The 24336-nt window shown below is 39.2% G+C and overlaps 1 protein-coding gene across 5 annotated transcripts in view; it reads left to right on the top strand.

Annotated features, from left to right (window-relative positions):
- Positions 1 to 24336, top strand: part of BTRC (beta-transducin repeat containing E3 ubiquitin protein ligase) — a 104186-nt gene that overhangs the window by 36444 nt on the left and 43406 nt on the right. For all 5 annotated transcript variants that reach the window (XR_011922571.1, XM_072424999.1, XM_072425000.1 and 2 more), the window contains exon 3: positions 8406 to 8495. Coding sequence is in view for 4 of the 5 variants with exons in the window: in XM_072424999.1 (XP_072281100.1) it covers positions 8406 to 8495 (90 nt within the window). In the remaining variant the exon portion in view is untranslated. The remainder of the gene's footprint in view (positions 1 to 8405; positions 8496 to 24336) is intronic.

Here is a 24336-nt window from a genome sequence, read left to right as displayed (position 1 = left end):
GCCGTGCCATCTGTTTTCCCTGCCTTCTAATAGGACTTATCAGGCTTTTGTGGTGGTCACTCCCCCAGCGTCTGACCTTCTCCTGTCTTTGTAGAAACACTGAATACTATTGGCCATTATGAGCAGGTCAGAGGGCGGCTGTTCATGTTGCCCCCTCATGATTACCCTAATGATTTAAGAAAAGACAGTGGCAGAGTAGGATGTTTAAACACCCCCTGCTACTATTGAGAAAGAATAATGAAGTCCCATTTGCTGCTGCTCTTCCCTTCAGTACAAACACAGCCACAGCTTTTACTTTTCTTTTATAGACTGAGCAGTTCATTATGTATTGTGCTGCATTTACACTGTTTGTTTGCCGTCTATTGTTCTTGGTCAATATAAACACGAGACAACAAACCTAAGCAATAAGAAAGTAGGTGAGATATGAGTGACATTCTTGCTGTGCTTTATTTCATTATTAGGAATTAAAATGATTCAGTCATTGGGAAAACTTGTATTTGGTTCTGTTTCTCTGCATGCATACACACCCTTCACAGTGTTTGGTCTGTGCCAGACTTGGAGAAGTAATTTTAACTGACCTATGGATGATCAGGGAGGAAAAAGGGGGTAATAGGGGGTGTGTGGTGCAAGGTAGGTATTACTTATATATTACTATAAAAAATTACTTTTATTCCGCAGATCCCTCTATGGCACTGATCCTTCCCTCAATCTGTTTTTCACGTCTTGACATTCCTCTACGTCCCAGCTATGAGGAAGCCCTGGGCACTGCCATCTTTGGTCTTAGTTACCCAATATTGCACTGTGCAGGTGCGAGATCAGGTGACGTAGCCGCTGTGAAGGGCGTAAAAGCCGATCTCGCTGCGCATGCATGAAAGATATCGGCACCTCTTCTCCTTGGTGGAAAAATGCCCCTTTTGCGCATGCCCAAGATTAGGGCAACCAGAGCCTCCCAGGATGCGTGATGTAGGTATCCTGTGAGTCTCTGCGCTCCCATAAGTATTGTTTGTAAAACATTTTTACCTTGTATAGAAGAGTTGTCTACCCTTCTATGTAAAGTAAAAAAAAGTGACTTTAGGTACGCTTTAATGTACAGTTTGGGAACTGTACATTAGAAGCTGAAGAAAGCCAGAGCCTTATTTCTTTGCTAAAAGATATCAATCATTTAGCACTTTGCTCCTTCCCACCCTGAGTATCCCCTTGGCCTTCATTTTTTTTTTTTCTAGTTATTCTAGTTTTTCTAGTTTTCTAGAAGGCTCAGCATCACATGTTGCCATTAGAAAAGCTCTCTGATTCCATAAAGCCATGTAGGGGAACAATTATATGCAGATTAAACTAAATGTTACACCTTGGGCACAGAAGGAATAGCGGCATACTGAACTATTTCCCCTGTTGGCAAACTTCTTATCACATCTTCACATAGCAATACCTGGTTGGATCAGATTTCTACTACTTTGCTCATAGTTATAGAACTCAAGATTCAGGCACATGGTCACATTTAAGCTTATTTCCTGGCTGTTTTTTATATTCAGCTTTAAGCAAGCATTAAATGGCTCCTTTTAACAAGTGAACCCCACTATACCCAGCCAGAGCTCATCCTAAGCAAAGTAATTAATAAAAAGTAAACATAACTCGAGAGAGGCGAGATTGCATCCCATGACCTTAAACGTCTGTATATTTCTTGGAGAAGAGTGGTTTTTGCTTTTCCTCGGCTCTTTGCTAATCGCCGCTGTCAGCTTTTTAGATGGGCCTCATTTGTAATGGTATAAATGGCAACCTTTCTGTGCACTTGGCAGTTTGTGTGTCCACTTACCATCCTAACAATGCGGCTTGGTATAATAAAGGCATTGAGTAGACGGTGAAAGCAGCGTGGCCCCCAACCCCTGACATATATTTCTTCAAGTAGTTAGGATTCTTTAGCTTGGATGGACCCCTGGGGTGGCATCTGAAGGCATGAGAGGCACAAACTTAACAAAGTCACTTTCCCTCTGTTGGCTTTTCCTTTTATTCTGAGAAACCTAATGAAAACCATCTGGTTTGGGACAGCTATATTGCCATGCACCTCTATTGTAGTTGCATTCACCTGCAGTGAAGGGGGGGCACCCAGTTTGTATTGGGAGCAGTAATTCAAGTCTTCATTGATACTTTGCAGTTAATTTTAAGGGTGCTGGAGCATTGTTGAGTTAACTGTCAGACAAGGCCAAAAGCCATTTTATTTTGTGCAGGCGCTAGCAGCTGCCACGTTTTCACCACCTTGTGAACGGCTGGAGTAATGTCATGGGTTGTTAAATAGAGAATTACTTTGTAGATGGTCTTCCTTAGTATCTTTTATTGCTGACCTTTTGACTTTGGCACTAAAGCTGCGTGCGCTGTTCCCTATTCACAACATCTTTCTTTATGTAAAACTTGACTAAGGTCCTCGCTTTCTTATTACACATACCATGAAGTCGGGAACGCCTTCTCATTATTCCCTGAGCTTTATTTTATTTAATTACATATTTATACTTAAAAGTTATCACAGGATCCAGTTAATTTATGCTCCCTTATTTTTATTAGGCTGTCTAATTATGTTTTCGGAGCTTCAGTCTTTTTATTGAAAATGACAATTTCCATGCATGTTTACTGGCAAGTGTATTGTGTTGACTGCACCCCCTCTAGTGGCCATGCGTGTTATTGACAACACTGCTTGGTGCAACTGTTGCATCTAGAATAGGAGCTACACAAGTATCAAAGCTGCCATTGCAGAATTTAAAATAATTCTACCGGTGATTGCCTGGATGTAAAACTGATCTTTTTCTGGTATGATGGACACTACAGAAAACAAATCATGCAGGCAACTCTGAATTTAATGTACAACGCTGTGTAATATGTTGGTGCTATATAAATCCTGAATAATATTAATCTGATGAATTGAGCTGCTTACTTATTTTATGTTAGGGAAAATATCATTCTTCCTTTTCTTCGCTGTGGTTTCTGCAATAAAGTGGAACTTTAGCTCCCCTTTAGGCTAAAGTTAAGTTCTGCTTATAATATAGCTAGTTATTTATTATTCAGGATTTATATAGTGCCAACATGTTACCCGGCGCTGTACATTATATAGGGGCTGCAAATGGCATACAGATAGACAGTCACACAGGAGGAGAGGACCCTACCCCAAAGAGCTTACAATCTAGGAGGTGAGGGAAGTAAAACACAATAGGTGGTGGTAAGTAGTGAGGGTTTCAGAGAAGAGGTAGGCAAGCCTGAAAAGATGGGTTTGGAGTGGTCTTTTAAATGAGCAGACCATTCTAGAGAGTCGGTGCAGCTCTAGAAAAGTCTTGGAGCCCTGCATGTGACAAGGTTGAGTGAGGAAGTCATCGGAGCAGGTGGGGGATCATAGCAGGTCATCGGAGGAGTGAAGAGCAGCTGGGGGAATATCTTTCTATCAGGCCAGAAAGGTAAGTGGGACAATAACTGTGGAGGGATTTGAAGGCAAAGCACAGGAGCCTGAATTTGGTGAAATGGAAGCCAATGAAGAGAACTAAAATAGATGCAGGGGGAAGGATGGGTGAGTCTGGCTGCAGCATCTATAATGGCATATTTCAGCTTTTTTAAACCTTCCCAAACAATTTCACAGCTCATGGCTTAACTATTAGTAATGTAACTCCTGAAGCTGCCAGGTGCACACCATCCAGCCACCCCTGCCATACTCAACCACTGCCATACTCCACCACTATATCTATATCTATTCTCCAAATCCCTTCCTATAATTCTCCAAGTGTTTGTGGGAATAATGCCCACCTTAAGGTGATCAAGAGAGAACTACCTTTACAGCACTAGTCAAAATGTCACCCTACAGTGTCATCCTACTGGCTTTGCCAAATGGACTTTGACCTCCTCTCATGGCACAGGCATAGTTCTGGGTTAATCGGTCAAAGTTTATGGGATCTCTAACAAGCACTGGAAGAACCTTAGGGTTCCATGGAACCCTGGCTGAAAATGGCTGCCTTTTCTTAACTCCCCCATATGCAAAATCTTGGCCACCATTTGTCCTTCAATGTAAAACACACAATGCTACGGAGACTACAGTCTAATATATGGTAGATTTTCAGTATGATACCTTACTCAACACTACCGTAAGTCAACTTTTTTCCCATTGAAAATGACATAGTTCCTTTCATTAGTGACATGCACTCTTCAATATATTCTTGCACCATTGTGACAAATGCTACACCATCTGTCTGTACTTCATTGTAGTCAGCGTGCTTATCTGCTTCTCTTTCCACTAATAAATGATTTGAACTTAAGTGATCAATTGCTTTTAGAGTGTTATATGTTTCTCTTGACAAGTAAACCCTCTATTGATTAACCATTACCGTGTTAGATAATCTTGTGTCATTGAACATATTGTAAGGGAAGAAAAATAAAATAAAAGCTTGCAATGTTTTTACCCCAGCAGCACTGTGAAAATTGAGAGCGCAGTCAGAATTATAGGCAGCTTGGCCCGAGTCATTACAAGAAATCGGTATTTGTGTTTGTTAGCATACCTGGTCTCCTGAAACACGGCAGACATAGGCCATCTTTTGCCAAGTGATGGCTGACAAGCTGCTGTAACAGTAATGAGTTTCTGTATTTCTATGAAGAATCCTACTATTAACTCTTTAGTGGGTTCTGACCCAAAAATGGTTTGTAACGAAGTCTTGGGAATATTGGAGTATTTTCTGAGTTTTTAGGTACAGATACATACAATAGCAGGAAACTCATAAATCAGATATGTTCTAATGCTTCTGCATTTTTTGTACAAGTGCATTAGTTTAAGACACTCGGGTCATTCTTAACCATGCTAGAGGAACTTCTCCAGTCCTGGTGCATTCTGTGGCTCAGAGGCTACATGTAGCCCTTTTGGTACGTGTGCTTCTTGGACCCTACCATTCTAGAGCATTGATTGAGCATTGATTTGTAAAGAAACAAGTCGTCTGCTTGGCTCATATAATTTCCTTACTGTATACCACTTACCTGAAAAGCACAGAGCACCATATTCTAGATACTGGAGATTTAAATATGATCATTTCTATGTATATGCTCCTAATGAGGTTTATCTGGAATTAGGAGCTCCTGATCATCTATTGAATTTGAACTGAAGGTAAATGTAGGGCTGAGTTTACTGAGGTGCCAAATTTGCACCTTTACATCAAGCTGCCCAAACATTCTGGTTGAGCAGCCAATTCACTACAATTTCTGTAGACCAGCAGGTTTAGTAATTCATTTTGTGTTCCAACCAGTCACATGGTGGGCTTTTCTGATCAGCTATTAGGAGGTTTATTGTAAAAATACAAGCCTTTATTTGCTGATTGTCACCCAAACCAGGGTCAAGCAGCACTGAGATCATGGCAATGTTGCAAGGCCTAAATTTGTGTTATAAGAATACATACACAATGTTGTGTTTGTAAAAGTGAGGTTTCATTTATAGTTTAAGTTGGTGAGGACCTTCTGAGTCAAAACCTGATGCTAATTATGTATATGTTTGTTGGTGCCTTTTAAATGAATACATTAAATTTATATAAACTGATTTACTTCACTTCTCATTAAGTCATTGTTCATTTGGCAGCCCTGTTTGGGCCTGACTGCTTTTACACAGGATTACTTTGATATTTTATAAACTCTACAGTGAAAACTTGGCCCTATGTGACTTGCTTCCTTCAAGTATGCATGCAAGTCTATGGCACTTTAGAACCATTATTTGTTATTAGGAAATGAACCTACGTTAGTAACAGGATAGTGACTCCCTGTGGTTTAGCCTAATATGTGACCAACTTTACTTATCGGGGTAAAGCCTTACCACCGGTCCCTGATGGTGTGACTATGCTTTGGTTAATTATAACAGGGATTTTCATATTGGCAGTCAGGAGCCTAATGCACATAGGACACTGGCCAGGATTCCATGACATACTAACTCAATGCTAAGAATAACTTACTTTTGTGGTGGGACCAGTTTCATTTCAGTTATTTCCTGTCCTGTAAGAATGCTTTACAGAAGGGTTAGACAGCTTTGGGGAAATCTACCCGAACATTGAAGAGACCTCACCCTAGAGTGCAGAGCAATTTTTAGATGTATTAAATTGTTATATGGAGATGGTCTTGCATTAGGATTGTATTTAGAAAAACGTAAACTATACATTAGAGAAAATATTAGTAGCAAATTGAAGACATTGTATCTAAAAGTTACCATCTAAATTTACTATGCAACACAGTAGGTATGAAATTAGAGAAAATCTTAGCTGTCATGTCGGACACCAATTACAGTATTAGAATTTTCCCACTAATCAACAAAGCTTTTCTCAACCCCCACCCCCCAAAAAGTTTGGATATTAGGATCATACCTTTAGGGGAGGGGGTATGCACTTCTGTTCCAACACTCGGATTAAAACATGGGAATACTTTAAGGGACAAAGTTCTAAAATTCATTGAACTAAAAACTTCACAAAATGCCTTTTAGCCCTTCTGCACCACACTGATCAACCACTCCAATGGCGACTCTTGCCATACTGTGAGCTCTACTCATGTTGCAATGCCTCCCTATTGGGCCTATGATTGGTGAGTGTAAACTATGTGCAATGACGCTGTGCCTTGACATACTAAATGCTTTTGGTTGCAACTATTCGCCTTCCAATACCATATCGGTCAATTTTCAGTTTAACATAAGTTGGTACATTGCAAGGGGTTATGCAGAAGGTGTGCAATGCTTCAAGAGTGACAAACTAATTTCTGAACCAACTCGCTCATTTCCTCTTAAACGTTTACCAATGGTGAGGGACAAGGACCTCTGTCCACTTTTGGCACCCCAAAAGTAAAATGCTTAACACGTACTAATGGACATTTTAATGTTTTACTGTAACATCAAACAATGTAATCCCATCAGTCGTCAGGTTCAGTATGTAATCCACGATCTGACATCTACTGATATTTACAAACCAATAACCGATCGCTATGTGATAGATTCACTGGCTATGGTAGGAGTGCCAGATATCCTTGGTGAGGTCATTGGGTCAGGAATAGGCAGACCTCTGCTAACCGCTTAGTACAAGAACTTTTCCACTTTTTTGAAGGCCTTGTTTGAAAGCCAATGTCAACAGATGACAAGTTTGTTGCTGCTGTTATATTGGGGAAAGCATGTCTTTAGGAAAAAAATGATCATTTAATGAAGATTCTAGTTCTTTGGTTGCTGACCCTGACTTCATTACTTTGTGATTTACCGACCTGGAGAAAGTTTGGAGTTCATTGACTTTCTTTAGCTAATTATGAGCTAAAAAACACTATTGAATCATATCCTCAATAAAAAGTTTAACCAAATCACAGAAAGGAGTAAGAAAATGTGTATTTTATAGTGTGACCTTCCACTTAGACTGTGTCAAATGAAGTTTAAAGGATGATGTTCAACACCAAATTTTTTTTTAAGCTGGGTGTGAAAAAATTGTAGCTGGGTGGTAGCCCCGGTATTATGACCAACTCATTGTTAACCACACGAAAACAGCCCAGTGGTTACTGAAAAGTGCCGGGTGGTGCACCCAGCTGGGGGGTTGGGTGGAACTTTGGGAGGGTGGACATGTACATTTAAAAATGGCACCAGGATTTTTCAAAGCCTAACTCAAGGAAAAAATTGCCTTGAAACAAAACTTGCCGCACACTGCAAAGGATCCATAGGCTCCTGCTGACATGTCTACCCTTCCACAGCCAGCGCACTGGCATCAGCAAGGAAGGTTAGGAAATGTAAATCACCCATATACTGCTTCAATCCCATACGTGGAGATAAGAGTAAGAAGGCACTGGGCATTTGTGATTGCTGAAAAATGGTTATTTGTGCTTGTTTGTTTTTCACAGAATTATTAGCGTATGTGTAAGGTTGGGGTTTAGGACTAAACCTTTCCCCCTGGTCCTAGCAAGTATTTGGTAAAGAGAGTTTATGTACCTCCATGCAACCTTTCTCCCACAGCCTCATCCATAAGACCCTCTATGCTTTTGTCACCGGCCCTGTGGTGATCCGCTATATTGCCAGGCCAATAGTCCTGCATTGTTATTAGGACACCGAAGGCTCACCAACTCGGAACTTGAGCCAAACTGGCACCCAATAAAACAAGGGTTAAGGTAAACCTGCTCTTTCCACGATCCCCTGACCTAATTATAATCAAACTATTTTGCAGTATGATGATAGCCCTACATTAGAGTCTCTGGAGTTCAGCTTTAATCCATGATGGTATGGTACTCAGGTAAGGCCGCCTTGTCTTAATCCAGCACCTTTTCATCCTGCAGTGAGCAATACAAAAGTGGTTGCTTTGGACAATTTAACTTTTCAGTGCGGTCAATTTCATATAGGAGGCTTTTGTGCAACATATGACCTGAATGTTTATTAACACCATATGTCTTTCTTTCAGACATACAACAGCTGTGCCAGATTGTGCTTGAACCAAGAAAACGTGTCCTTATCCAGTTCTGCCATGAAGACGGAAAGTTGTGTGGTTAAAGTGAGTGGAGGCTTCATCTTGTACATAATGAGTAGTGGTATTCAGAGGCCCTGAAAGCTCCATGCACATTTGGAGAATTTGTATGTTTTATCCCTGGTACTTATTGTGTGCACAAACCAGGGAATTTTATTTTACTTTAATGAAAGTGGACCCTTCATGTGCATTAGGTGCACTTCTTTATTTCTGCATGTTGACCTGTAAAGGCTTGCCTGTATAGACGTTTAAAAGCCCTTCTGCTGGGTGCCACCATCTTATGTCAGCAACTCCAGCAGTTGATTTTTTTTTTTTTTTTTTGATATCCTTCATGTTGCTTACTGCCCTTCTCTATTAGACAAGTAAGGAAAGGTCTCTGGTAAGTTTCCTAGGCTATCAAACAGCCACTAACTGGATATCTCTAACTAAAGGGACGCCTTCAGCAACACCACATGACTAGCCCATGGCAGGATCTTATCCTGAATTCTTTAGGCAAGGTAATATTTCACAACCATACAGATTAAAGATATTTCCAGTGTAACTTAAATGCAAAGCAATGTTAAACTGGTTTTCAGTCTGTCACTTCACAAAGATTCGGTGACATTGTATTAGGAGATAATTTGTCCCTCCTTCACAATGATGCCCCGGGCTGTTTGTGAATCCTTTGAAACCGAAGTCGGCCATAATATAGACCTGTGTTGCTTGTGGATAACCGGTACACCGATACTGCTACCTTTCCCATGCTCGGTATATATTGAAATCCTTTTTAATTTTTATTAGTGCATTTGGTACATTTTGTGAAATATAACTACAAGATAGAAAATGATGCAGTTGAGATTATACAGAAACTGATTACAGTATGAGGAGCACATGCTGTTTAATGATCTGCCACATCTTTTTATCTTCGAGAAATGTTTACTATCACTTAAGAGTTACCAGCAAACACAATGGGTGTTACCAGTTCACTTTATGCCAATTTATTTTATTATACCAAAAGGGTGTTGATATAAAAATCAATGCTTAATATTGGTGGTGATTTATTAATCGATGAGATCTGTTACTTTTCTACTTTTATTCTCCAGCCTGCTTTTGAAAATGACATATGGAATTTTTTTGTTTGCCAATCATGGCCTTCAACACTTAACCCAGTTGAGCTGAAGACCATAAAAAGGCTTTGTCCTCACATGTGCATTTTATATGCAAAAGCATGTGAAACTGCATTGCAAATGCATAGCAAGATCTGTATTTTATTAGGCATTGACTACTCCTGTGCATTCTGCCAGCAGTTTCAGCACCATTGTCTATATAGGCACAGATCATGTGATCTTGTGGTTTCACATGCCAACATGGCAAAGGCACCCAATGGCTTTTTCCCCATTCTATTATATGCGTTAGGTCAATGTTTCTCAACCTTTTTAACACTAAATGAGTGGATTTTCAAGTCTTCAGGGAACCTCTATTATATTTGTAATATTCACAGTATATTGGTGTGGTGATCAGTAGGAAGAATGCATCTTACATTGTTATCTCAATTGTAAGGGTGGAAGCCTTCCCACTGGCCAACAATTATCTTTTATAAATAGATAATTTTCCCTCGGTTCAGTTTACCAGATACCAATTTGAGTCATTGCTCAAGGAACCGCTGAAGGAAACGTAAGGACCCAGACAACACCGATTTTGAACAATTGTATTGGATGGCATCTTTCACTCTATACCTAACCGACCAAGAACTGGCATCCAAGGTATGTATTTTATTTTCTTTAGTTTTCTAAGGAATAGTCAGAAAATGGTTAAAAAGTTTGGTGACCACCTTCCAGTTCTACTCATTTTACAACATTTCATAGTTGGAAGCAGATGAAATTGGTTTCCACTATAAACACTGTTAAGTATCTATTTGGGTCCTCATAGTCGGACTGTGAACATTGGCAGTGTATAAAGGATGTCAAAGATTAAGGTAATGCACTTCTTAAAAGGGCAGCCCAACTGCATTCTGATCCTTAGATTTCAGTGAAGCCAGGGAGGAATCTACCTCCTGATCTGGGTTTTAGTTTGACAGCCATGCTTTCTAGTATTTTTAGGAGGATGGATGAATGTCTCTTTAGTATCCACAAAAGGCCATGTTTACTTTGGGACGGGGCATCCAATTTAGGAAAATGTTTTGGGAAATTATTATCCAAATAAAGCAAGTAGGCTGGGTACACACAGAGCAGATCTTCTGCCAGTTTTACCTTCAATCAATTGATCATATGGCCAACACAACACTACATGCCTAGGCAACAGTTTGGCGTTCTTTGAAAAGGGCAGAATGTTGCACACATGTTCAGTGTTGAGCCTTCTGACCAGTCATTTGGATAGGTTGGTAGTGTCAGATTTGCAAGAATTTGTACACCTGACAAATATGTGCACTTCTGGATACATTGTAACCCAACATTTAAATCTCGTTCAGGAGTGAAAAATTGTCTAATTCATTTTACATCTGATTGTCTTCACAGATCTTATTGGTAGTAAAATATCTGTACACTTGGTCTTGCTGCCATTTTTGTCAATGTCTTCCTGGTATGTTTACTTGGCAATTAGAAGCTTATCTCCTGCTTTCTGTACATCAACAAATCATAGCATGGGCTGAATGCGACACTTCTGGTTAGAGCAGGTTTGGGAAAGTAACCTCCCGCAGTTATGTCAGTTTAAATGTTTTAATTGTCTGTGTGATTCTGTTTGAAGGAATATTGAGCAGAGTAAAACTCTGCTTCTATATAAATCTCCAGTTTTTTGCTCAGATGTCATTGTTGCATTTGCAATCTGTAAAAAAAAAAAAAAAAAAAACCAGCAGTAACCAGTACAGTTTACATTTTGGCACATAATAGCTTCTATTTGTGTTACTCCATGGAAATAATTTTACTATGAAATCCAGTATGAACTCTAATTGTTTATAGATTCTCTGTGAGCTGGCAGTAAGGTGCCATTTTTGAGAACTTAAGATATAGGTATGTTTTTTTTTTTTTCCCACTTCCTCAACTTTTATTTTATTGTTTTTTTTTGTTTTTTTTTCGCCCTGTGTGTTCATTAGAAAAATGATCAGGCGCAGAGTCCTTCAAGCAGAATGAACGGCAGGGGTACGCGCTGATGCATGTCCGATCACCCGCACAGAAGAGATCACATGGCTTCTTCAAAAGTCAAACGATCAATTTGCCTCGTTTTGGCACTGTACTTAATGCACAAACAGTGCGATCTGCGGGGCTGTAATTGCATTGTTAAGGCCAAGGAACAAGCCTTTGCCTTTTCAGCAGACAGCTGGCAGAGAGAGAGGCATGTTGTTAGGAAAGAGAGAGGCAAGGCAAATAAAATTACTGCTAACGCTCAGAGATCGGCAGGAGCCCTACTTGCCTAATCTTACCGGTGGGAGCAAGCGGCTGTTGTAATCCAATTATAGCAGCATAAGCAATTTGTTAGACACTCCGCATAATGTAACAATTTCCCAATAAACTCTGACTTGTAATAACGTCGGCAAGAGCCCACATAAATCTGCCCGAATGGTGGGGGCTGGAGGATTCGGCTGGGGGCTTGTAATTGGCATCATCAGCACATTTTGTAGTGCAGTCTTTTAGTGCAGGGATTTTGAAGCGCCTGTCAGTGCACCCCAAACCATTCCTCCGCTCTTTGAGTTGAGCGGGCTGTCATGTCACAGAACACAGGTTTATTTTTTATAATTGCATTTTTGTTTCATATTTTCGTAGAATGCGTAAGAAGTCTTTTCTCCTTGACTGGGATAAAGCCATAGGTGTATTCCCATTGGTTGATGCACTTTTCCCATCATTGCATTAGTTTCATAGCTGAACTTTGGCAGAATAAAGGATGCTTGTACCCTCTGTGCTGCGAGGGTTAAATGCTTGTTTAGTGGAGGGGGAACCAAAACCAACCATACCTAGTTTAATTTCTGCAGGCCTCCTCCCATCTGCATGACTTCCCTTTTGCCGCTTCCTCTATTGCAGGACATCACATAGGTGCAGCACCAGCAGTCCTTCATATTACTTGAGGACACAGAGGGCCTTCCCAAAGCTAGGAATATGGCACATAAAGTTGTTGACCCTTTCGAGATGAAGCCATGATTTTACCCACTGAAGGGGTCTTTTTTTTTTTTTTTTATCCAAAATATTTTATTTTTCAAACTCTGGATACTAAAACCTAGCAAAGGGAAAAAGTATGTGTCCACATTGGACCTCCCGCAGTTAAGTTTGTGTTACATTGGTGTACATACCTACATTAGAATCCTGCATCGGGTGTTTATTTAGGTGAAATGGACGGCTTTTAATGCATGCTATCCATGTCAGCTGAAGACTGGTAATGGCAATTTATTGTATATAAACAAATGCGTATGTATACAGATGTGTATGCACATGCAATTCAATACAATTATATAATCTAATTCAACAATTTATGCATTGAGGGTGAAACTACAAGCTGCGTGGGTATAAATTTAGCCTCTGCTGTTCAATCTATTCTATTCTGTTCAATCTAATCTATTCGGCGTGTTTCATCTGCATCGTCTCCTCCTCCTTTTGTTACATAATATTTCTTTAAGTTAAATACTGTTGCTTTGCTCTCCTGCTGTCACTACATTAGAATTGTAATAAATTCTATTTTACTGTATACACACAAGGAAGAGAATATTTCTGCAGTTTACCGCGCACACATTAGTAAGCGGTCGTGCCCCTATTAAAAGCAGCCTTTGTGTTCTTGTAACTAATGGCTGTTTCTCTCTGTTTTGACAGTGAGCTGTGTGCATTATTTTCTCCTGATATTGTAATAATAATGAGAGCAAATTAGAACAATCAGTTTACACAGATAGCTCTTGATTGGAGACGAGGAGCAATATGGCAACAGGCAATCCATCTTGTGATTCCTGTCACATTAACTTCAGCAGTGTGAAAGGATCAGGCGGGGCAGCGGGATCCTGTCCAATCAGAAGGCTGAAATTAATGATGGCAGTATTGTTCTGTGATCAACCTTTTAATTAGCAAGACAGGAGATGGAGGGAATAATCTCAACCCACAGCTGCCGACTGTCATTCACGTTTTTTCAGCAGAAAGAGGGGAGAGAAAAATCCATTGGTTTAAATGACATGCTTTGTCTAGTAGCACAGCCTAAATCTGTTACTGATTTAGCAAACGCTACATATGTCTACCAAATATTGCAGCATTGTTCATGCTAATGAGCCAGCTCGCTTCCACCCATCACTCACTGATATCTGCTACCCTGAGATGTTTATATAGCCACGGCTATATATATTCTTTTTTCTTCCCAGTATTAATAAAACAAATGATCAAGTTAGCAAAGGTTTCTCCTAAATAAACAGCTTTCGCCCAGCTGGTCGCCTTTTGTGCAAAAATGCTCTCTGCACTTCAGAAATGCTGGCAGAGTGTTTTAGTGCATTAGCATTTTAATAGATGAATAAAAATTGGCTTATTAAAAAGGTTGCTTCAGACAGAACTTGTAAAAGTGCTGCAGATTTAGTAGTCTTTTGACACTTTTTTTTCTTTTTGTAACTTCTATTTTCTGCAGCCATCTTTAACTGTAAATGTGAAACCTGTATCTTAGGTGACAATTGCACCAAAGTAGCATGTAGTAAATGATTAATGGTATGTGGTGGACGCTGTAGTTTTCAAACCAGAAACTGGTACCCTAGAAATGTTGTAGGTAGGGTTCATAAATAGCTTGGGGTACCTGCAGGTTCTTGTGTTTCAGCTTCAAATAATTCCTGTGGTATCCATGCTAATCATAGGCATAGGTTATACAAAGCCTCAACCAGTCTACGGTCAGGTACTAGAATTTGTTCAGATAGTTTGTTGCGCTGGTATGTGTTCTAGGCCATGCACGCTGCTCTGCTATGTGTTCTAGGCCATGCACACGATCATTCAATTATCAAACTTGATGCCTAGTATATCTAAAGTCTAGCAATTTTTTTGCATGTGCATCAACATGTGTTCAAAAAATGCAAAAACCACTAAACATGTTAAATTAAACCCCTATTTAAAATGTAGCATACTCTATAGGTAGGGGAGTTGGGATTTGAACATCCATGTGGTCGCTTTTTGTTCTTCCTCCTACTAACTTGCCCCTGCTATTTGAAGCTCTGAGGCTTTCTAAGCATAACAAAACAACGTCCTCAATCTTTTCTATCATATCCTATGTATGCATGTGATATAATTGATCTAAATTCTTGGTGATTCACATCCCTCCAAGGGGTTATTGGAGGACTATACTACTTGGAAGTCCACATTTTGTAGACTTTATTTTTATTCTCTCTATCACATACTGCAAAAATGTAATAAAAGTGAACTTTTAAAAAAAGGACTTTCCCTATCTGGGCTCCCTACACCTCTGAAAATCAGCCATTCGTTGTAGGTGTGAAGACACCTAAATAGAACACGCAGGTTATACTTACACCTGTTTTCCACTTTGCTGGACATGATATCACTGAGCTTCTTAAAGATTACTGAGAAACTAAAAGCAGTCCGTGAAAAGCATGTCATTTTTACTGTTTTTTGGCCTTTACTAGAACAATGATGACATCCTTGCCTAGTCAGCCCTGGTTGAAGATTTGGGCAAGATAAATACAATATGTATTTTTTAGGTTAATTTTTCATGTAGGTGCTCTGGGAAAGAGCATAAATATCCTATTTTATTGGAAAGCTTTAGGACTGTACAATGTAAACCCCAAGAAAGAGACAGCACAATAACCAACAAAAGGCAGCATATGGCAAAAATACAACATTAATACCCTGTAAATTGCTTCTCAAAGACCTACAGCTGGTAATAAGGAGTGACACTGAGTTTTCATTAGTAGCCAGCATGTGTTGTATGTAATTTTTAGGAAATGGTTCTTGGGTTGTATTTTCTTATTTGCTTGTTTAATAGTTGTCTGTTTTTACCATTTACATGTTTTGTATTAAAGCCTTTTTGGTTAAGTGGACAATTCCCCTTTTTGGCTATCTTTAATTTTACCTGGAGTTTTGACTCATTCCAGAAAGGCCTGCAAAATCTTTGTGTTATTGTGTGAGCTAAGTATAGAGTTCTGTTAGTTAATATGTTACGGTTTATCTAAAGCAATGTGAACTAATGTTTTAGCTTGAAAGCAACTCAAGGTTAAGTGGCTGCAAAAATAGGATGGCACCTGATGTGCTTGCACACACTTAAGTGGGCCCCATTTTTTTATTTTATTTTTTTTTGGCACTTGAAATTCTCTTGCATTCTCCCACTGGCTCTCTGAAACGGCTACAAGAATGAAAGTTGGAATTTGCATATTGGTGCACCTTAAATATTAGGCATTGTTGCTGGCTAAAATGTAATCTTTGTGGTTAATTCACTCATTTTATAGTTGGTGCAGTGCTATAAACAATCACCCCTGTATCCATAGGCATTGTGGAAAAATCCACTACGGATGCACTGGAATGCATCTTGTATACCATTGATTTTGAGCTGCACTTAGGGCAATGTTTTGTGCTGTAGTCCTATTCTGGTGTTTACCATGCAATGAATGAAGTATTGCTCCTATTGGCATCATTTGATCCACCAACCCAATATCTTCCAAGCACCACATGCACAGAAACTGCTCATTTTCTTTACAGTACATCTGTTTCAAGGACATCACATTTCGGAAAACACATTTAACGATTACTTAACAAAATTCTATTTGTTAATGATATGAGTCAGCAACTTTTTTACAAGACCTGTTTGCTAATGTCTTTTGGTAAGCAGTGGAAATGAGCAATAAAAGCACTGACTAATTAATGCCATGGAATTCATATATACTTTTTTACAATTGGGTGAGCCTTTAGGGGCTGGAGGTTTTCTTCCTTAATACAAAAAGAATTGAGATATATATTTTTTTTTCTTGCTGAATCTGTATTTTATTTGGACAGCTTTGTAAATATGAAAGGTCAGTGAAGAATCAGCTATCAAATTGATGTTTATTAAAGTTAGGTCTTTGTATATAAGAAACGTCTAGGATGTGTAAATTTTTACCACTAAACATCATAAAACGCTTCTTTATAGGTATACCAACAGATATATCTCAAATGCTTTTGAAAGTGTTCTATGTAGTCATAATGCCCCAAGTGTCGAAGAATAACATTTTGTTATCTCAGTACATAGATAATAATGGCCATGACATCACTCCAAGAATGTTAATACTGCCAACCGTTTTACCAAAGGTTGGTTACATCAGAGCAAACCTGACTTGGTGCAGAACATCTGTAATGTTCCCGATTTAACTTTAAGACTATCTAAAAATGTTAGCACTATAGCTGGTACAGACAACTAGTGAACAAAGAAAGAGGTACCCTTGTTTAAATCCAATGATTCCTTATATTGGAAGCCTCCATGTGTGTTCCTTAATAAGAAAACTTGTCCAATCTACTATGAGGAGTTAATTTTATTGGCTGATTTTCCTGTTCAGATGTTTTTGGGTCTGTTGAACATAGTGAGTTCCATGGTGTTTTCCAAAGTTGTCATTCAGTTGGATGTATTGCCAGGGCAGGTAAATGAGAAAATGCAGCAGGTATATGCTGTCAATTGCTCTGGTGTTCATGGTGAAACCATTGGTCTTTGGCCATCTAAGGATGGTCATTCTTCTCACTGCTCACCATGCCCATTTACTATGAGTTGTGGGTATAAGGTATATCATAGTTAAAAATGTCAACACTGGTCTAGCTAAACCCCTTAATTATATATAAAAAAAAAAAATGTCCGAAAGTAAAACTTTCAGAAACGAAGATTTTTCTTTTAATATGTAATTAAACCTATTCCAGATTGGGGAAAACCCCACTTGGTTGCCAGAATGGTTGTCTTGACAAAGTCGGATAAATTGTCTGGTTTGGCCTTTTATAATATAGCAAGAGGCCAACGTTTGGATTGTAGGAAATGTTGTGATGTTTTATGCATGGCGCCTTCCTTGTGTTGACTCTATGCCAACCAAAGCCTGCTGTTCTTGGCATTTAGTAACCTTTTTAGGATATGTCCAACTTTTGCCCCTTCCTGCCTCGATTTCCTTTGACAGTGTTGGAGGGTACAAATGCCCTCTTGATATAGCAGAGACATGTGGAGAACTGGTATTTTTGTTTTCATTATAGCTCTAATTTATTCATCGGCAGGATTCACCCCAGGCATTCTTTTTTTTAAGTCATGTGAGACAAATTGTAGGTGGGTGGCAGTTTCTGTATGTGACCTAACTCTTCAGTAACCACCCCCAAAACTGCCTAGTGCTTACTGTAAAGTACCAGGGTGATACACCTGGCTAAAAGGGTCTGGGAAGAACATGGATATGTACTGCTAGCAATCTAAACTGAGTGAAACTCTGCACTTTTCACTTAGTTAAATATAACAAATAGCTTTGCTTTTTATAATTTGCCAAGTTCCTACTACAGTAAATAGAAATCGGAAGAGATGGCTTATTGACTGGAGCTTATACGAATTTAGATATTTGGAAGGGAGAGAACTTGAGGTCACAGGGTGGCCATTGGTGGGACACAAAACAATCTGAAATAGTTTTATAGGATAAAATAGGAATAAAAGTTGTTGTATGCACCATATTTTCCTTGATGGTTAACATCTAGCCTCCTGCTTACATCTCTGTAGCTTTCAACCCATTGAACATGGCAAAGAAAACACGATCATGCTGTGCCCTTCGGGGTTTGGGGAAAATAGAAAACAGCTGCCAGAGCCCCAAATGAGACAGAGCTGCCAATCACCCGTTGCTTCATAAAATAATCTCCCACAATGCTTTGCAAGCCACAAGAGGCCTTGTATCCTGCTTTCTCAGACATGGAAACCTATAGACATCTTTTCTAGCAGTCTGATCTTTAACTTTTATTTAGTGTATTCACATTTTGTGTTTGCTGTGTGTGGTGTCTACTGTCGTTCTGGGTTGTGGCTCGAAGAAGTGCAGCAAATAGTGGGGACTCATGTTTACGCACATCAGATTCAGTATTCAGATTGGTTCCTTTAAAAAATAAAATTGAAGGTATTTTTCAATACTGCTTTTTGGATCAAGAGCCCAGCCCACTCACACCTGCAGCAATCGGACCCCCCAGTCCAAATGAGACTTAGGAAGCAGTGTTGTATTCTCCAACTAGGAAGTTGGGTGTTGAGAATCTGGGGCACTGCTTTGAAGAAGTCTACCATTGGTTACCTGCAGGTTTCTGTAATGCTAGTGTTGAGCAGTTGCTAGTTTATTTCAGGTTGCTCTTTAAAATCCATAGATGTTAAAATGATTGTTACCTGATAGCCTCACATGTTTAGTTTAATGGGCACCTAGCTTAAAGATCTTAAAGGAAAATGTTTTGGAGAGGGAAGACATGGTCTTCCTGTTTGCTAGCCCCATTCAATCTACCCCATCCATTGTTAGCTGGTACTGAAGGAGTTGGGTTCATTGCCTTGTTCATTGTTCATTCCCTGCCCTATAAGAGTGAAAAGTTTGCCCAGGTTATGTAAATAAGCATGTTTAAGACAGGAGCTGCCCAAAAAAATCTGATTAAATTGTGCATTCCGGTGTAACTTTTCTGAGGCTATCATTTGTGAGAGATTTATAATACTACATAAGTGGTGATGGGTGATGAAAGCATTGTGGTACAGAAGAATAGGCAATAAAGGCATTGTGGGGAAAGGTGGCCAGTGATAAAAGGACAGAGGGATAGGTGATGGAGCTTGTGGGACAAAGTGAAAGGTTATAAAGTGCTTGTGGGGCAGCATGAGAGGTGATAAAGGGATTCTAGGTTAAGGTGATGGGTGATAAAACTGTGGGAGAGAATTACAAGTGATAAAAAATGTTGTAAAGAGTTCTGCTGCTTTTCTGCTTTCAGCCTACAGGCAAATGGGATTTCTGCATTTCCCACAAAAGTGAAACTCTTTAAAAATCAAACATCTCAGCTGCTGTAGAATGTAAAAGTCCTGCTAAAAACTAACCCTCAAAAGATTACTGGCATTGATCTATTTATCTAGGAGAGCTTCTTATTTGGGCCCAACTGCAACTTTAATTCAACATTACCTTCTGGCTTTCTCAGTAAGCCCCCCCCCCAAACTACCAGTAAGGTTGCCATATTTTGATAAAGATTATGGGTGAGCCACACACAGCCCGGAGTTATGGTATTACCAATGTAAAGCTGGTTTCAAATGAGTTTTAAGCACACTGTTTGGCTAATAAAAGGTTTTAGCATTCACCCTATGGAATTTTATATTAGTTGACCATTTTGCTCCAAGGACCCATACACAGGTGGATCAAAGATGGCATTTCATATACCTCTAAGTGTTTCCAGTGTTGAGGTGTAATTAATCTGGTTGGTTTAGCAGGCCTTCCAATGCTATAGTGCATTAATTTGCATTAACTAAATAGTCCAGAGTGTAAGCTCAGTGGCCTTTTTTGACCCCAGTCCTGATTTGGGTAACAACCTAGGGTGATATCCTAGCATGTGTATGGAGTATCCTGAGACACCTCAGAAAGGATCAATCCATAACCTGTATTTCCACTTAAAAACTAGGAATAAAAGTTTCTTGGATCTGCAGGAATCCAAGTGCCGAGAGTCTTTTACATTTAGGTGACACATAGCCAGTAATCAGCCTTCCATTGTTTTTTCTGCTGCCTACAAAAAATACCATAAACATAGTGCCTATTTCTGGCAGGTTTTTACTGTCAGTTTCTTCTATTATATTTATCTTACAATTTGCCAGGGGGTGAAGTTATTAAGTTTTAGCAGCAGCCATCTATCAAGCTCACAAGTTAACACGATAAAGGCTCCGTGCCGCTCTGATCCTGGGAATGATGAGCCTCATACGGTAATTAACTAAATGAGAAAGTTAAATCTTACTTGAGAGCTCAGTGAGATGAAAGAGAGGTGTTTGTCAGTTTCTCTGTGGAAATTAGAAGCCGTTTCCTGCAATTCCCGGTACTGCTGCACTGTCATATTTTACATAACCACTGGGAAAACGTCTTGTAATTAGTGCTGTCATGGAGGGTTTTTTTTCTGCTGAAGAATGTTAGAATAATTCATTAGGTTATCAAGAAAGGCTTATGTCCTGAAATGATTAGCACAGTGAAATTTAAACCATTAACGGTAACAAGTTTAGAGCTCACTGCAGTGCTGAGGTACCCGGCTGCTGCTTGTGCTGCTGTTGATAATTTCTTATAATTAAACATTATGATGTTTCCCCTTTTCACCAGCTAGTTGATGATGGGCATTTTGTCTTTCACAATGGTTTTCTTGCCAGAAAGTCCAGCAGTGTCATTGATCTCACATTGCTTAGGCAAATCAGTAACTGGAAGGGCATGTAAACCTATTAGACTATTGCAAGGAGGGTGGTGATGGGGAACATTATGTATGGTTAGTCTGCCACCATCACAAGTTCAGAGAATCAACCTTGTTCTGCCTGAAATTGGAACAAACCTTAGCCCGTACATAAATCCCTATTTGTGGTTTGGTCATGGACATGTCTAACCTTTAGTTGAAGGTTGGACTCCATTTTGACCAACTGGCCCATCCTGTGCCTTTGTCAATACACATTAGACCAATAGTTGGCATCAGTGACCGCATAAGTGTGTATATATTAATTTTTAATTTTTTTTGAGTATAATTTTATAATTCTTTGACAAATTATTACAATATAAACATTACAATTCCAATATAAGCTTACTTTGCCAAAAAATGTGGGGTTATATTTACTTTTGTGAAATTAGTAGTAGTGTCAGATCAAATGGCTTCAATCGCTTCTGTCCTTTTACCCTGGAGCAGGTTTACCATTGTTCAAACTTAACGGGAACAAGCATGCCACTACTAAATTGCCATTTAACATTAGGTTTTCTTTCTCTCTAGGACTGTGATTTAGTACCCAATAAAAGACCATTAGCAAAAGTCCAGTCATTTTAATATAATCAAAAAAAATTTGAAGGATCAAGCTGAGCTCTGATCTTCATCTTGAGCATAGATTAAGTTTGAATATCTAGTCATTTTGCCACATAACTTCACTGGTAAGTCTTGGCAGCATTTCCTCAAAGTAAGCAAGTGAGACGCTGCTATACCACCTCATAAAAAATAGTTCAACCTAGCACAAGTGAAATGCATGATGGTAATACCAAGTGGAAAGGGTAATTAGAAATGAACATGCCTGCCAGCCTTGATTTTCTGACTTGTGGGTGGGACAGCAAGGAGTTTGTTTGCATTTTTGTCTTGTACTATGTTCAAACTGTCCGTGAGGTTTAAATGCGGTTACTGCTTCCTTATGCCAATGAACAGCTGCCTCGGGGAGACACCACAAGTAGCTTCCACCCATGGCAGCAAAAAGCCAATAATGGCAGTAACATGTACAGTACTGCCACCCACTGTCAAATCTGCAGCTTTCGGGTTTTTTGGGGCAATGTTCACACTGGCACAGAGTTAGTTCTGCAGTTACCGCTTCCTCATACTAGCAAACTGATGTCTTGAGGAAGATGCTACAAGTAGCAACCTCATAGGTAACGAATGTTAAATACGCAAACACTGTTTTAAGAGCAGTCGCTGCAGTTTAAGTAAGTTGTGAGATTGCTTGATTTAGCTGTAGGTCTGAACCTGCCCCTAATTTCGGTGAGTGTAGGGCCAGGTCTGAACACTTATGCATTATCTCCAATTTAAATTTTTGCACCCTTTTTTAAAATGCAACACTTTAAGCAGACATGAGTCAGAATTATGTGGTATAACTACTTGGTAGTTTTTATGGTTGGGACGCATCTGTAGAAAAAGTTGTGTTAAATAAGCCATGATATTAGCCAAGTATTTTAAGTTATTTATTGGATATCCTAATTTTGTTTTTGTCTATGATGATAGCTTTGTAGATGTATTCAATAATTAGTCTATGCACACATCCCAATTCATGATACTTTTTTGGTATGCTTGGATCATTGATCTGCAAAGTACATTAACCAGTCCTCTTGCGCTATAAAAAATCGCCATGTCTTTTTCAATAATCCTGTTGAAGAGTAAAAGCTCATTGTTGCTGTTCTGTTCAGTCTCCAGGATTCTACCAAAAAAGTATACATTTAAATAACTGGTATTTCATGTATCCTCTCCTGTAACTCTTAACTGCTACATAATCATTTGAGACATAGCACTGATCTTAGATATAGTGTAGCTATTGCCCACTTTTTGCAGCTTTATTCATATCGTAATGCTATCCAAATAAATGAGCTGTGCCCTAGAGCCAGTAACCTTTCACAGATTCATTTTTACCTTGGGAGCTGCTGCATAAATATTTTACGTTTCTGCTCTTGTTTACCTAGGTTGAGCTGCTTTATGTAATTACTCTAGATGCTAGAGATGTCCCACTATTCTTGGGGGGGGGGGGGGGGAGAGAGATATCCTAGTCTATATGATATTGTGAAAGAATTCTCTACCATGTTTTCTACTTTACAATTTTTTTTTACCATCATTTGGTATTGATTTAAATAGTCAGGCAAAGGTTCTAAGCATTTATAATTACCAATTTTAAAAATTGAAAACAAGCAATAAAGGGATCTGGTGAGGGTTCAACTGGCTCGTTAAAGAACAGTTAATAAAAAGGGCACTGTAGCTGACCTCCCTTCTGAAAATGTTTCCTGGCTACCTCTGTACCTCCTAGTACTTGAAAAAACACCTAGTTTACAAAGGCCATGATGAATATGGATTTTATTATTATAGAGTATTTATATAGCGCCATCATATTACGCAGTGCTGTACAGGGTCCATAGTTGTGTCACTAACTGTCCCTCAAGGAGCTCACAATCTAATGTCCCTACTATAGTCATATGTCATTAATGTAGTCTAGGTCAATTTTAGGGGGAAGCCAATGAACCTAACTGCATGTTTTTTGGGATGTGGGAGGAAACCGGAGTACCCGGAAGAAACCCGGGGAGAACCTGCAAACTCCATGCAGATAGTGTCCTGGCTGGGATTCGAACCTAGGACCTAGCACTGCAAAGGCCAGAGTGCTAACCCCTGAGCCACCGTGCTACCCATGGATCTTATATTTTGCACAGTTCTATACAATCACTGACTTTAGCTTGTCATGCACTACTTTTTTGTGGTAATCAATATCTCCCTGATATTGATAAGGATACCTGGATTACCTCTGCACCATTAGATATTGGTCACATTTTAGAAGAAATCCACCTGTGACTGCCATCAGTATATGAGCAATATTAGTGCTCATACTTTTGCTAGAAGTCACCGGCAGAACCTCACGCTGTGCCAGCATTTAGGCACACAACAACCACCACTCCTACTACCACCAACAAACCACCAATACAGTATCATCTTGTACTGATTACTTGGGACTATTGCTGTGCATGTACAATCCTATTCTGAATACATCGATGGCATTAACAGCATGCTATACTTTTTTGGCCACCACAAATTAACACCTTTAATAAAATTGTGTGCCATCATTTATAATACCTAACCTGAGATGTTGAACTTCCGTACCTTGTGTTTATCTGCTACTAGCAATGCTTTAGGTGTAAGCCTTACCACTAACCATCTAAACCATATAGTCAAACCACTGAGGAAGCCTACACTGGCAAAACGCGTTGGAACTATTTTTTGAGAAACGCTTACCTTAATTTATTGGTTAGAACATCTGTCCAGTACCAAACATCCCAGCCCGGTGACTATTTAACTCTACTGGGTTACCTTTTGGATACTATCTAAACTGTATAATTACGTATGAAAATAAACTGGATCAATACATAATTAGGTTTTTTATTTTAAATATTATGAGCCATGAACCTCTTTTGTTTAACTTTGTTCATTGCTTTTGCTATAAGTTTGATTATTGCTTGTGCTTCAATTAGTCAGTTTGTAGAAATTTACCG

This window comes from Pyxicephalus adspersus, chromosome 10 (genome assembly GCF_032062135.1).
Source record: "Pyxicephalus adspersus chromosome 10, UCB_Pads_2.0, whole genome shotgun sequence".
Lineage (NCBI taxonomy): Eukaryota > Metazoa > Chordata > Amphibia > Anura > Pyxicephalidae > Pyxicephalus > Pyxicephalus adspersus.
This window is presented reverse-complemented; position numbering and strand designations above follow the sequence as displayed.